Here is a 14,427-nt window from a genome sequence, read left to right on the forward strand (position 1 = left end):
ATAATCTTAGATTATGAGTTTAATTAGCATTTCTTCTTTATTTTCTTCAATTCTCACTATGAGTAGCTAGATTCTTACTAGGGTTATGACCCAACGCTAGTGTATAAATCTTATGGGTATTTAATTTAATACTTGTTTATGATTGTGTGTTAATTATTTAGCTTAGTTTATGCTTCAATTTTAGAATTAATGGTTGCAAACATATACTCATGCCATTTCAACTTGGTCTCTACTTGAGAAAGATGGACCTAATCTAGGATAACTTGGCTAACAAGGAATTGGGCTAATTGAGGGTTTGATTAGCTTAATTAAAGGGTTCAAATTAGAGATAGTGAGAACCCGACTTGAGCTCATATCAACTATTTTGTTTGATACCCATTTGGACTTGAGAAAGTCAAATTGGGCAAAATCACTCTTTTACCGAGAGGTATTGAGTGAATAACGTAGAGTTGAGAGCTATAATACACCACAATCAATAAAATAAGTATTAACGTATTTAACCCATTAGGAGAACACCTAGGTTATAGTCACATCCCTAGGCTTTTTAATTTATTTGGAAAAATATTAAAAAAACACTCATTCGCTTCTAGTTTCTTTTCTTAGCTTATAATTGCTAGGGTAATCGTAGAACTAGAAATCAAAACTTGTTGTTTGGAAGCATAATTTAGTTATTCCATTCACTTTCGTCAAGTGTATACTCCTAACACCCATTGTAACTCCATGTAGAAATAGACCCCGACTCTTGTTGGGTACTATTCTTTCAACGACCGTTTTCACTCACTATTGAGTGCGGATTGGACGTGGATCAACGGGCTATAATTTTCACTAAGGGGCGTCCTAATATAAAAAACTAAACAACTGCAAAGCCAAAGAAATTCAACGTATAATAAATATAAATTAAAAAAAAATTACCTAGCAATACAATGCAATTTTCCGGTGTAGGGGTGTCAATTGAATGAGTATTGATTGTTAATATCCTTTATTTAATTTTCACTATATAATTTTTAGTACAACGTAAATAATTATGTCATTTGATTTACGTGTTTTACAAGTTTATCCTAGACATAAGACACTAGCTTTATACTCAGAATTGTATTGAATTATTAACAACTTCAACGGCAACAAAATAGCAATAATGTCATGTTTTCATTCAATTTAGTTATTTTTCACTTTGTTATGTATATATTAGTATAAGTAGCCGTGCGATGCGCGTACATAAATCATGTCAAATTATAATTTGGGTTATTTGGATTATGTGTAGATAACCTCAAAATTAAACCTTCTATATAGAAAATGTAAATAATTATTAGAGATTAATTAAAAAGCAGGACATAAAATTATTTTTGAAATCTCATAGTGGATAACCTATTTTCTTTTTCTATACCGTAATAACTCATCCCCTTGATTTTGGCACTTGTATTTGTTTTACGTCAATATTAAAGAACACTAAACAAATAACGTTGTGATTTGACTTGTTTGAGCACATTACATCATATTATTTTAGCAAAATTCTTATTACCACTTTATTTTTCTTCTCAAATTCAAATAAGTCTTATCCTTCAACATTTTTAGATATAATTTTTTTCTCTCTTGTTCTTTGCTTATAGTTATTGCATTATTTATAACTTAATATTGTTATACTGTCATGCGATCTTTTATTAGCTTATAAATTCACTTAATGTCTTGCTTATTACCTTATTAATAATCATCAATAAATGTAAAAAAATTTATTCTTAAACTTTAGTGTATTTTTACACTATTATCCTCTTACTCGGAACTCTTCCATCATTTAAATCTATCAATACATTTTTTAGTATTCTTTAATAAATTTTTTTTTAAATAATGTAAAATATAAGTATCATCGCACTATCTCTATTTTCCTCTCTATATATTCTCTTTCCTATTAAAAAATATTAATTAGTTTTTTCACAAATATTTTGACTTATACTCAAAATAACATCATGTTTTATTTTAAAATATAACTTTGAATTAGTCTAAAAATTAGTACATAAGTTATTTTATAATGGTTTAAATCTATTGAATTTTTTTATAATTATTTTTTGTATTGCATGCAATTAATTGTTTTTAGTTTCAAAATACAAAATTTAGCTTTTAATTTTCATTAGTAAAATTACCTACATGAGATTATTATTTAGTATATTTAAATTTTTAATTTGGTATCAAGTTGTTATTTTTCTTTATCTAGCAAGACTTTAATTTTGTGGTCATATTCATATTTTGAGCATTCTCATCATAATTTTAAAAAAATTCTAATATCAAATTCAAATAGTCTTTTATGTTATTTTTAATATAGATTTTGTTTTGAATTTTAATTGTTTTTCTTACTTTTCATATAAAATTATCTAACATGTAATATTATCACATTTTCATGTGATTTTTTAATTAACTTTACACTTTATTAATTATTCTTATTCACTACTACTTTTTAATATAATATAGATAGATATGTATTTTTATAATAAATTAAATATATATTTTATTTTTAAACTATGCTTGAAAATTTTAAATTGTTTAAATTTTTCAATAATATTTTTAAGTATTGTATACTTACTTTACTTTATTTTCTAAGGTAATTCTTAGTATAAATATCCTCACATGACTTCTAATTTATTTTTATTATTCAATATTTTTAATTTTTTTATTTATGTATTAGATTTTAGTTATGTGGCCTTATCCACATGCATGCCATTTCTTACCCTGCTTATGCAAAACTTTCTCATCTCAAATTTAAATAAGTTTTATCCTTTTTCTTTTGCATGATGAAATTTTTAATTTTTTTCTCTATTTGTTTCTTAGTTTTACTATTATATTATTCAATACTTAAAATTATTATAGTGTCATGTGATTTTCATTAGCTTGTCTAAATTTAATATACATTTTTACCATACTCATTCTAATACAGTAGAAATAAATATAAGAATTATTTCAATAGTAACTTTGACTATTGCTCATATTACAAAGTGTGATTTTTTTATCATATTTTTTTATAAAAAAAAAATCTTATCTCAAATTTTTACAACAATGGTTCCATTATATTTTTTTTCTACATAATATTTCAAAAACAAACACATGAAATAGAAGAAAAGGGATCATGTGGTTAGTAAATAATTAGATTGTGATATATTTAGATTATGCATAAGATCTATTTCATTCAACTACTTCCATTAATTAGTTTTCATTTATAATTTTTAATTATTAATGTTGTCCTAACATTGCCAAGTGACTTCATTTTAGCTTGACACTTGTCTTTAACCACAATACATACTAGCCTCCTTTTAATATAAAGATATATATATATATATATATATATATATATATATATAAATAGAGAGAGAGAGAGAGAGAGAGAGAGAGAGAGAGAGAGAGAGATTTGTTTGAATACATTATATCTAATTGTTGTAATAATATTCTCACTATCATTTTATTTCCCTATGTAACATTTTAAAAAATATAAATATTATTAAATGGAAGAAAAATGATCATGTAATTAGTGAATAACTACTAAAATAGGAATTCTTATTTTTGGATAGCTTTTAGAATATATTTACTTTAAAAATTATAAGTCAATCTTAGTTGATTTTTACCATAAATTTAATTTAATCAAATTTAATTTGCCTTAATCATTATTAGATTTATCCAAATTTATTTAAATTATGCCTTAAAAGTGTCAAGTGATATTTTTTCAATATACTATTTGGTTTAATCTCATGCTTCACTATCCTCCTTTTAATATAACAAGATATACATAAATATTAGGTTAGAGATGTAGGAAAGCTAAAGAGATAAGTAATATTCTTTGCAGAAAAAGATTTTGAAGATCTTTCTGAAGTCCAAGAAAAACTACTTGCAATCCAGACAGTAGATTGTTTGAATTACCATATTTAAGAGGATCATTTGATAGATTCGGTTGCATGTCTCCCACGTGTGAGAAATTCAGTTCCGCAAGATTAATGAAAAGAACAAAAATGTAAATTAATTATTATTATTATTATTATTATTCGGGCCAAGTTGCATAGTATTTTCAAGAAAATATTTTCATAAAAAATTATTTTTTGATGTTTGATTATTGGAATTTCTTGCAAAAGAAACCATTTTCCACTAAAGATTTTTTTTTTTTGAAAAATAAATCACATTAGACAAGTCCAATACGAAGAACCCCGAAAACTATCAATTTATTTTTCTTACAAAATCATAATAATTAATTTCATATTACTTGATCGGACTAATCGTTGTACCTTATAATAAGTCTTGTTGTTTGGTCGAAATGTTACCTTATAATCCATCGTTATCTCTCAAAAATATTATCAAAACAATCTTCATTTTGTTTTATTATTTTTAATTTTTAATATTCTCCACCCAACAAACAAAAATATTTTCTAGACGATTACCAAATTGGAGATAACCAGATAATATCAGTGGCATGGATTAGTAATTAAACGAAGACTTCAGGGGCATAAGTTTTAACCTCTCACATATACACTTCGTTGGAAAAAAGGACAAAAGGTAGGTCAGCGGCAAGAAAAAGGTTGACCGCTCTGACAACCTTTTGGTCCCCTACTTCACTTTTTCAGCTTTAATTTGTACAAAATTTAATCCAATTTTCAAAAAGAAACTTTATCTTTTTCCCCATATAACCTATATAGATCACTTAATTTACGAACATACCCTTCTCAATAATTATATGTGGAAGTTTTTAACTTCTTTACTCGGACTTGAAATTCATCTTAATCATATTTCATTTTTTGGTTTTGGTGCAATTAATAGTTTATCACTAAAAAGGAAAAAAAGAACTTGTCTTGTTTTTTTCTAGTGAACTTGCATTGCATTCAGAAATTTGCTTTCCACTTTTTTATTATGGTCTAAAGAAACTGATTTTGCCCCACCTGAAAACTGGTTTTCTTGCCGGGAAACAGCCATTGTTAATTGTTTTCCTCCTAAAAACCACTAAAAGATTAAAAAAATTAGTTTTATTTCTTTTGGTTTTAACCATTTCTTCCTTTTTTTTTCTCTTTTACATCTTCATAAAATTTTGATCTGTGAAGGTAGTTTTAAGGAGCTTTAGATATATTACATCAGTGTAAGTCAAACTTCACTCTCATTCCTAATTTTTTTTCTCTTAAATCTGTCTTCTGAGACCAGTTTCTTTAAAATTTTCTTGGTAGTATTTTTGCAAGTTCAAGCTTTGATTTAAAAAATCTTTTGGATTTTTGTTTAAACATTTGGTTTACTTTTTCTGATCTTTAGACTTTAAAACAGCAAGAACATTCTTTCTGGTCTGTACTTTGGTTATTTCTGGTTCAAGTCTTAATTTTTGTCAATAGAAAATTAAAGGGTCAGAAAATGTTGTTTCTTTTTTTCTCTCTGTACATTCCTTTTCTTTTCTGGTTTTTCAACATAGTGAAGTAAAAATGTTGAATTGCCATCTTGTGTTTGTCTGCGAAGAATTTTAAAGAAACAAAAAGTTTCTCTCTTTTTTTCTTTAGTTAGTTCTTTGAGGGTCTTTTTTATCTGTTTATTAAAATGTGCAATAATGTTGGTTGAGTAGTACAAAAAAATGTAATCTTGTGCTGATTATTAAATGTACTTGTTCTGATTCTAAACTGAGTTTCTACAGAAGTAAATATAAGAAAGATCACTTCTTTTACTGTGTTTTCTTACAGTTGCAAAGCATTAATAATATCTGCTAAAGAAAATGGAGTCAAGAGAAGCCATGAATTCAGGAGTTACAGTGATAGCTCCAGAAGCTCCATCAAACTATCAAATGGCACCAAGAACGGAAAATGCTCTGGTGCCGGCGGGAACATCGCCGGCTGTGACACCTCCGGTAGCTACTGGCATTCCACTTAGCTCAGAGAAGAAGAAGAGGGGCCGTCCTAGGAAGTATGGGCCAGATGGGGCAGTCACTCGGACACTTTCACCTATGCCCATTTCGGCGTCGGCCCCACCAACCTCCGGCAGCTTCTTGTCGGAGAAAGTCAGTGTTGCTCGGCCTGCGTCGGAGAAAAAGCCTCGCAATAAAGTGGGAGCAGAAAATTTAGGTAATGGAGATGTTTATTGAACTCTATTTTGTGTGTGGGTATGTTTTGTAGGACCTGGAATCTTGGGATCTTCAGTAGATATGAACATGTTGAAATAATTAGGATATGGGGTATTACTGGATTTTTATATTTATTTTTTACATTAATAAAGTTAATACATTGACACTGGAAACTTGTGGAAACCTGGGACTTGAATTTGTCCATTTGGTAATTTAGTACTAATTATTGTAGTTCTGAGGGGACCATGTATGCTTGATTTCATGATGCATAGCTGATATCACTGTAGTTTCTATCTTCTTTTCTATTTTTCGTCATTTTTGCCAAATGAAGATTTGAAATTTGTTTTTACAAATTATTAGAGATTGATTTGTAGGGCCTGTTGGGACAAACTGATCTGTGGTAGATATGTGAATGGATTCCTTCTGAATTGGGAAAGTGATTCTCTAGATGCTTAGTTTTGTGCAAAGAAAAATTAGATACTAATCCCTGTTTCTCAATTTACTTGACCAGCTTTACGTTACTCTTTCGTTGAGTAAGAAAATATCAAAAAGGTGATTTTCTTGTATTTTTACTTTGGTTGCATGTAGAGAGTGGATATTGGGAGAACTTATATAGCCTTGTTGAATCCAAAAAAAAATTTGGACGCTAATTATTTCCTTTTCCATATTGATTAATTTCCCCTTAGTGGTGCTAAAATTAGCAATGCAAATCTTGTAACTGATTAAGTAGATCTCATCTTGTAGGTGAATGGATTTCATGTTCCACTGGTGGCAACTTTTTACCACACATGATCACAGTTGAAGCTGGTGAGGTATGCTTTGGTATACAAGGAATTGCATTAACAGATAGAAAAGCTTTGTTTGTCTTTCCTTTGTGATTATTGCTGCCTTTCCTACTCTTTCATGTATATGTAATTGGTGATATATATTTCATTTTTCTTGGGTGGGGTACTGGTTGAGTGATGTCTCAATTCTCTCGTTAGTCATAACTTGCAAAGGTAAACCTCAACTTCCTTTGCTGAAGAATAAAGAGTGAGTGATATTATTTCTAAAAAGTGAAGAAGCCCGGCTTCTGGACAGGGATGGGTGATTTAAGGGAATGCTTTTTCATTTCTCTGTAAGTGATTTCTTACATGGTTATAGTCGGTCAGATGTTCTTCAAGAACTTCTACAATTGGAGCAACCATCTTTTCTAATTTTATTTGGCCCGTTTCTGCACTTCTGTGAGAGTATAGATTATGCTTTATGCATTATCCTTTTCCATGCAACTAGAGTTTTCTTTTGTAATTAGAATTTTTAACCAGGACTTGTCAATACTACCCAACCCTCTTCTTCTTTTTTGTTTATTTTCTCTGCTACTTCTCCAAATCAGAAAATATTTACTGTTTTATTGGCTGTTTAGGATGTTACAATGAAGATAATCTCATTTTCTCAGCAAGGACCTCGAGCTATTTGCATTATTTCTGCTGTTGGTTTGATATCAAATGTTACTCTACGGCAACCAAATACTTCAGGGGGGACTTTGACTTATGAGGTTGGTCATTTGAGTGCTCAACAGTCAATAGCTCTTTGTTTTGCATCACATCATGGTGGTTATTATTTTTCTTTATCAATGGATCACCCTTTCTTTGAACCTTGTCAATGATTGAACTTAAAGATATGAACTGAGGGTTGCTCATTATATAGTTTACTCGCAAGCATTGTAGTGCTGAAGTTGCCTCACAGTTTGATCGTAGATGTATAGCAATTTCAGTAGAACTTATCGTGCTAGAGATGGATGCATGTTTGACAATGCAGGGTCCAAGTTTTTCTTTTCTTTTACTACAAATGTCTTTTGTGTCTCTTTAGATATGATGAGGCGCCATTACCAGAATATCTTAGCTTATGTAGATATGTATTATGCTTTACTTTAATAGTTCACTCCAAAAAAATTTAGTTTATGTGATATTATATGCTTTATTTCAGTAATTTACTCCAAGTTAATTATTTCAGTTTCTTCAAGTTCGCTTGGAAATATGTTTGAATTGAAAGAAGAGGCCATCATTTGATCGAAAAGAAAAAGGACTACTAGATAGACAAACAAATGATAAGAAAAGGAAGTTAAATTTTGTGAGAACATTCATAGTCTCTAAATTGTCCTAAAAGACAAATTACTGGTTAGTGAATGAAACGTGCACAAATGGAGCTGAATGGATATTGAGAAATCATTTATCTGGCCCCAACTAGTTTGGAATTGAGGCATAGTTATTGCATTAAGAAAGCTGCATTCCTGCTTGGTGCCCTCAGTGACATTTGACGAGTAATCAATCCCTTCTGTAATATTGTTTTGTAGGGTCGATTCGAAATCCTTTCTTTGTCTGGATCCTTTACTCCAACAGAGTTTGGGGGTTCTCGTACTAGCAGAACCGGAGGAATGAGCATTTCTTTGGCAAGTCCCGATGGTCGTGTTGTCGGAGGTACACTTGCAGGACTGTTAATAGCTGCTAGTCCTGTCCAGGTAACCTATTTATGTACTATTGCAAGAATTCTAATAATTGAGGGTGGTCAATCTTATGCTCAAATTTTGCTCTTTCAATATAATCAGGTTGTGGTGGGCAGTTTTCTACCAAGCAACTACCAAGAAGCCAAGCCAAAGAAACAGAAAGCAGAACCCAAAGCAATACCTTATGCAACGGTCTCTCCTGCTGCGCCCCATAGCTCTAATATGGACCCTAGAAGTTCCAATGCACTCACTGTAAACATTCCCGGAGCTGGAAATCAAAATATTATTTCTTCCTCCACCATGCAAACGAATCACTGGACCGCTATGCCAACTGTTCAAGACTCGAGAAAGTCTGCAACAGATATTAACATATCATTGCAGGGAGAGTAGTCTAACTGGACAAGAATTCATTCCCAGATTCTGAAGCTTCACATGCTGTACCAGAATAGTATACTTGTCTGATCGGCTATAACTTGTGTTAGGATAGAATCTAGAATCTCTTCTTTCAGCTCAAGAGCATGTATTATTGTTGTGTAGTTGCAGATTATTAGTTCTAGGGAACTTTAATGCTTTAATATAACACGTTTGGATTAAAAGTTTAAGATTCGTAATTTCATCCACATTGACACTCTTTTTGGGTAGTTTCAGTGAAATCTTGCATCTCGAATTCTGTTGTTACAAGGGCTGTAAGCCTATAATATTACTACTATAATGGATACTTGTATAATAAACTATTAAAAATGTTTTACAAGTATATATCATAAGCTCAAGTTGAAACTTGATTTCACAGTGGAGTTCATTTAAAGTACCAAGCCAAAATGATATCTAGTCCAAGTTCTATCAAAGCTTATATCACTTGAGCTTGAGGTTGTTTAACATTTGAGGACAGTATCAGCAGAGGCACGACAAAAATTAGGTAATCTTTTTCTATTTGTCTAAGTCTTGGCGAGAGAAGAGAAGAATGAAAAGGAATAGGGGAAAAAAAGGAAGAAGGGAGAAAGGATGGACAAAAAGGGATCAGAAGATTATCAATTTACCAAATATTATTCATGTCCATGATAGAACTTACTTACAACTGACAACCTGAACTCTATTTCTAATTAACTGAAAAGACTAGTCTTTTCTACGAGGAAGTAATTGAAATGACTATTTTGAACTAATAATCCTATCTCTAACTAAAAGATTATAAGATATCTTAAGTAATAAGATAAGCACTTCATTATTTTAAAAAATAAAGATAAACAGCATCAATGATAGTGATTAATAATATCTTAATAATCAACGTCAATATGTTTTCCCAAGTTGAGGACAACCAATCCTTTCCTTAAATTGGAATAATTCTCCAGCCCATCAATCAGCATCATTCTCAGCAAAAATGGCATCATTACTGAGAAAACCAACAGAAGCCAGCTCCAACATATACTGCCCAGAGTATCTCACTTTCATCAATTCATCAAACCTGAGAAAGGGGAAGAAAATATTTAGAAAATAATTCCACAAGTTTATGCCACAGATGCTTAGGTCATTTATAATTATAGTTCCCAGAATTGGCAAAAGGTCCTTTACAACTGTAGCTCCGAGAAATTGAAAAATGTAATACATCTTCACCAAGTTAGCAGTTCAAGGCTTAAATAATAAATCCTAAACAGATCTGCTTTTCTCCCATATTTCTTCTGGTGGGTTCTAAGTGACCTACCAATCAGTGGCGAACCCAGAATTTTGTGCAAGCGGGTTCAATCTTAGAAGTACATAACTTTAGTCGTAAAATAGTAGTTGTCAAGTGGGTTCAAATAAAATATTTATACAAAATTTACGCAGCTTTAATCCTAATTTATACATATACACAGTATTATTTTTTGATGAAGCGGGTTCAATTGAACCCGCTTGCCACCACGCGCTTGCCACCACGTGCGTCCGCCACTGCTACCAATAAGTCATTGAATGTTATGACTGGAGTGTTGAGACATCTGAGATAAAATAACAAATTTGTTTTGCCTATAAAAGATGTTTGGTTGGGTAAATCCCCCCCGGGATAAAGTGTAACTGGTGGAGTAAACATGGCAAAAATGAGCATGCACAGCAAAGCCTTCATGTTCTTGCTTTGCTCAAAATGCAAATTCATCCCTGATCTGCAACTGATTGGCAAGGTCCAAATACATCTTTCCAGATTGTATTTTTTCTAGTTTGTGTGTTTTCCTCTTTTCTCTTTCTTTATCCCCACTAGAGAAGTAGCATCGTATGTTTCTCATTAGAATTTTTACAGTTACTTGATCTTTGTTGCACCTGGTAGTATATATGTGGACGAAGGATAACCCTTTTTCTCTTTTTGGAGTATTAGGAACTAGTAGTTTATAACAGAACCGTAAACCATATCAGCTTACAGCAAATGCCAGATTTACCACAAGTCAAAGGCATAATGGCATAGGCTAACTAGCTTTCCTGAGAATCAATAATTTAAACCAATAAGGAAACCATTTTTGGTCCTACACCATCCCATAGCATGTGATCAAACATGACCAAATAAAAACCAAACTGTCCAAGGAACTTTAACTCCGAAGCTATTCTCACAGAAACTGTGCGCAATTTGAACAGGTAGTTCAAGGATCAAGTAAAAGTTAGTTACTTGAATCAGTCATTTGAAACAGAGAGATTTAGGTATACTTGGTTTCGCATGTAAAGAAGTAATTTATTCGGAAAAGTGTCCAGCAAGTGAGTAATTTATTTGGAAAAGTGTTCCACCACTTGCTGCACAACAATATACATGAAAATTTCATACTTGAAGAATACAAATACAATATTCTAGACCATAACTTAAAGCTCACCCATCATGAGTTCAAGAAAATAGGCATCTGCAATAGCACCTAGATTTTCACATAAAACGTCATTATATGATCTAATAACATCTATACTGTGGATTATAGCATGGTTAACAATAGTTGGAAACTTTACACCAAGAAAAAAAAAAGGTAGTTGAAGGGGCAGGTGGAGCAAACATTGCTTTTGGTATTCGGTAGAGTAAATGAGAGTTTGAAAAAGTGGAAGTGCGTCTAGTTTGAAGAGATGACTATACTCCATCTTTCACACAGTAAAAGGTTAAATTAAAAATGATCTCATGTAGAAACCAAAATACTGCTTGTTGAAGATATGGGGAAATATTTACATCTACAAACAAAAATTTTAAAAGAAATTAAGAGAACTTGAAGAGCAATAGCTCTTGTGAGAGCCAATACTGGTTATATGAAGAGAAAGTTAATGTCCTCTATCTTTTCCCTTATGCAAATTTACAGAGCCATACCACAGAGAGAGGAACCAGGGAACCTTGGTGAGAGCATCAATTCCTCATTCTTCATTCAGACACAATGCTCCAGACCATACTAAAATCAACATACAGCATAAGTAAATTAGGTTTAGAAGTTCCAACAAAAACGGAACAGCTTGTACTAAAACAAGGAACAAGAAAAAGGAACAGCACTATACCTGATTATAGAAAAGACAAGGAGTATCCCAAGGTATCCAAGTTTATACAACCGAATCTTCTTTTCCCATGGTAGCTGATTGAAAATCTCAGTTACATCTAGCAAGTGGCGACGATCAGTATAGCTAATCAAAAAGTTAACATCACTTGTCAGACCATTTTGGGATGCCAATGCCAAGAAGCAGCAGGAAGGGGTTAGCAGTGCTACATAATTCATTTAAAAGACTTACACCTTAACATCATAATATAAGTATGGGAGACAGATCAGACACATAAACCAATGCCCCATCGCAAGATGTACGAAGCATAGTGCTCCTTGCAGAACAAATTCTGGAACCACAAGTTCGTTAATCTCGGATGCTGAATCATAAGGGTTCACATAATCATTTTCAAGATCCGCCAAGCACATGACCTGCAGTAAATAAATCCAAATGTAATATTTATTGACCCTAAAAAAGATAAACAGAAAAGAACAATAGAAAGAAGAGCATTGAGTAGAAAAAAAGCAAGCAGCTAATGTTCAAGGTTAACAACATTGTGCCAGTGAACTCTGACTAGTAGATTTAACAATAGACATATTTGTCACTTATGGATTTCTAGGTCGACTGATACAAGATGATAGAAACAGTATAGCTAACAAATCTAGCTTACACCATCATCATCCATGAAAAGAACGAAAAAGCTCATCAAATTGACATGCTTTGTTAAGCTTCTTAGGTTAACCTCTCTTAACGCTTCAAAGGGAAAAGTTATCATCTTTTTCCAGTTTCAATGACTTAAACAGCCAAAAGATTTACAAAGGCGTATCAGATAGGGAATATTAATTGACATAGAAAAAGATAAGAGATAAAATTTGAATAAACCTGGTAGAGGACTGCGGCGAGAACGGCAACGACAAGGAAGAAGGCAAGAAGCCATGAGAGTAGATCGCCTATCATGGCCTTTCTCCACCTTCTCCTTCTCTTCTGCTTTCTTCACTTTTCCCACCTCTTTCTCCGCTTTATATTTTTTTTTCTTTTCATATGTTAATAGCTTGCGATTAGTTATACATGTTAATTATTTTCCATCATTTGTTTCTAATAGTTTTTTTTTTTGATTTAATAATATTGACCTAAAATTGTTAAAGTTAAAAATTTATATTTATTTATAAGTATTGGAATTATTTTCCATCATTTGTTTCTATTATATATCAAAATTACATAGTTATGATGTAGAGGGACCATTGCTCCTTGGCAGTTCTGCAGAGTTCGTACTAAATTACTACTACGTACAGAAATTTATTTAACAAAAATAGTTCCTAAAATGTTTGCTCACCATGACAGAAAGTGGAGGAACTACTAAAATGTTAGTTTCATAAAAAAAAATCTTCTTAGTGACTTTGCCAGAATAGAGAATTTTTATGATTAATGCGTTGACACATACGATAATAAAATAGCAAAAGATCTTCTATCTCCTTCTATGTGGTAGCATGTGTATCAACTTCAATCTTGACAAGTTTACTTGCGAGCTGAACAGAAATTTAACATGTTAAAAACTGAGTACATGTAATGGTGGATCGAAGTTGTGTCCTCTGGTTGAGTTCTCTTGCTCAAGGAAAAGCAATATCTATTGATATATTTTTGTGTGATATTTTTGGTGAAAATTTGTTTTGCATCAGCAACACAAAAAGACATTATACTACACGCAAGTTTTGAAGTTATTCTCATTCAGTGGCTGTCCAGTATCTATTTGCTTTCGTACAATCCCTTAAGTTCATGTTTGGATGTGTCAGTTTTGCATGTCAAAGCCAGTAAAACTTAATTACAGACGGTTCGTGATGAAATTAACCTTGTGATTGATTTGTGTCCTCTAATGGTTATTATATACTCTCAAACATTGACCCAAATACTTATATCTGTCCACCAATCTTGCGATGATGCCTGCTATTTTGGTTGAAGGGAAATAATTGGACATGCAACCAAGAAATCACTAGCAGTTACCAACCATTTGACACAGATTATATGCGTCTATGACGATTTGCAGCTTGTTCTTTTGGTAAAATGCAGCCTCAACAACTGAAGGCCTAACATCTGTTGAAGCGGTAAAGGGTGTTGTTCATCAGAATTTCAAAAGCTAATATGTTGGTCTGAAATCTGAATATTGACATTATTTCATCCTTCTATTAAGCTTTCCAAAATAAGCTAAGGAGGCTCAATTCATGAGTCAATCTGTTTTCAATAGATGATCTTATTTGTCGTGCTAAGAAGCAGTGGCGGGTTCAGTTATAGATCGCGGTAGTCAATTGTACAAGTGCACTAATAAACACCATTTGCGCAATGCTCCCTTTTTTTGTTTCCATCACGACTTCAAAATGAAGTCATTTTTTTTTTTAAAGTTGGGGAAATATTTTTTAAAATATTTAAAATTTATCTA

At 31.8% G+C, this 14,427-nt stretch overlaps 2 protein-coding genes across 3 annotated transcripts; one reads left to right on the forward strand and one right to left on the reverse strand.

Moving 5' to 3' along the window:
* The first annotated feature begins 4,742 nt into the window (after window positions 1-4,742).
* Window positions 4,743-9,160, forward strand: LOC104099583 (AT-hook motif nuclear-localized protein 1-like). Its single transcript, XM_009606628.4, has 6 exons — window positions 4,743-5,098; window positions 5,682-6,059; window positions 6,803-6,870; window positions 7,461-7,592; window positions 8,391-8,555; window positions 8,643-9,160. The coding sequence occupies exons 2-6, from the start codon at window positions 5,714-5,716 to the stop codon at window positions 8,928-8,930; spliced, it is 999 nt and encodes a 332-aa protein (XP_009604923.1). The 5' UTR covers window positions 4,743-5,098; window positions 5,682-5,713; the 3' UTR covers window positions 8,931-9,160.
* Window positions 9,161-9,565: 405 nt separating this feature from the next.
* On the reverse strand, window positions 9,566-13,036 carry LOC104099585 (protein cornichon homolog 4-like). Of its 2 annotated transcripts, XR_011410721.1 has the most exons (5): window positions 12,879-13,036; window positions 12,246-12,427; window positions 12,018-12,140; window positions 11,836-11,914; window positions 9,566-9,999 (listed from the first exon to the last, which is right to left on the reverse strand). XR_011410721.1 is itself a non-coding variant. In XM_070183104.1 (4 exons), exons 1-4 carry the CDS (start codon window positions 12,951-12,953, stop codon window positions 11,887-11,889), a joined length of 408 nt encoding a protein of 135 aa, XP_070039205.1. In that variant the 5' UTR covers window positions 12,954-13,036; the 3' UTR covers window positions 11,812-11,886. The 2 variants fall into 2 exon arrangements, 1 of the variants encoding a protein (XP_070039205.1); XM_070183104.1 differs by lacking the exon at window positions 9,566-9,999 and having other exon boundaries at window positions 11,812-11,914.
* Between the last annotated feature and the right edge of the window lie 1,391 nt (window positions 13,037-14,427).

The sequence above is a fragment of the Nicotiana tomentosiformis genome, chromosome 1, assembly GCF_000390325.3.
Source record: "Nicotiana tomentosiformis chromosome 1, ASM39032v3, whole genome shotgun sequence".
NCBI classification, from domain to species: Eukaryota; Viridiplantae; Streptophyta; class Magnoliopsida; order Solanales; family Solanaceae; genus Nicotiana; species Nicotiana tomentosiformis.

What these genes read in the sequence shown, in the direction of transcription:
- LOC104099583 (XM_009606628.4), top strand. Translation starts at nt 5,714, where the DNA reads ATGGAGTCAAGAGAAGCCATGAATTCAGGAGTTACAGTGATAGCTCCA. An exon ending in AGTGGGAGCAGAAAATTTAG is followed by an intron (nt 6,060 to 6,802) that starts GTAATGGAGATG and finishes CTCATCTTGTAG; the next exon opens with GTGAATGGATTTCATGTTCC. An exon ending in GGGGGACTTTGACTTATGAG is followed by an intron (nt 7,593 to 8,390) that starts GTTGGTCATTTG and finishes ATTGTTTTGTAG; the next exon opens with GGTCGATTCGAAATCCTTTC.
- LOC104099585 (XM_070183104.1), bottom strand. Translation starts at nt 12,953, where the DNA reads ATGATAGGCGATCTACTCTCATGGCTTCTTGCCTTCTTCCTTGTCGTT. An exon ending in TCGCCGCAGTCCTCTACCAG is followed by an intron (nt 12,428 to 12,878) that starts GTTTATTCAAAT and finishes TATTTACTGCAG; the next exon opens with GTCATGTGCTTGGCGGATCT. An exon ending in CTTGTCTTTTCTATAATCAG is followed by an intron (nt 11,915 to 12,017) that starts GTATAGTGCTGT and finishes TGTTGATTTTAG; the next exon opens with TATGGTCTGGAGCATTGTGT.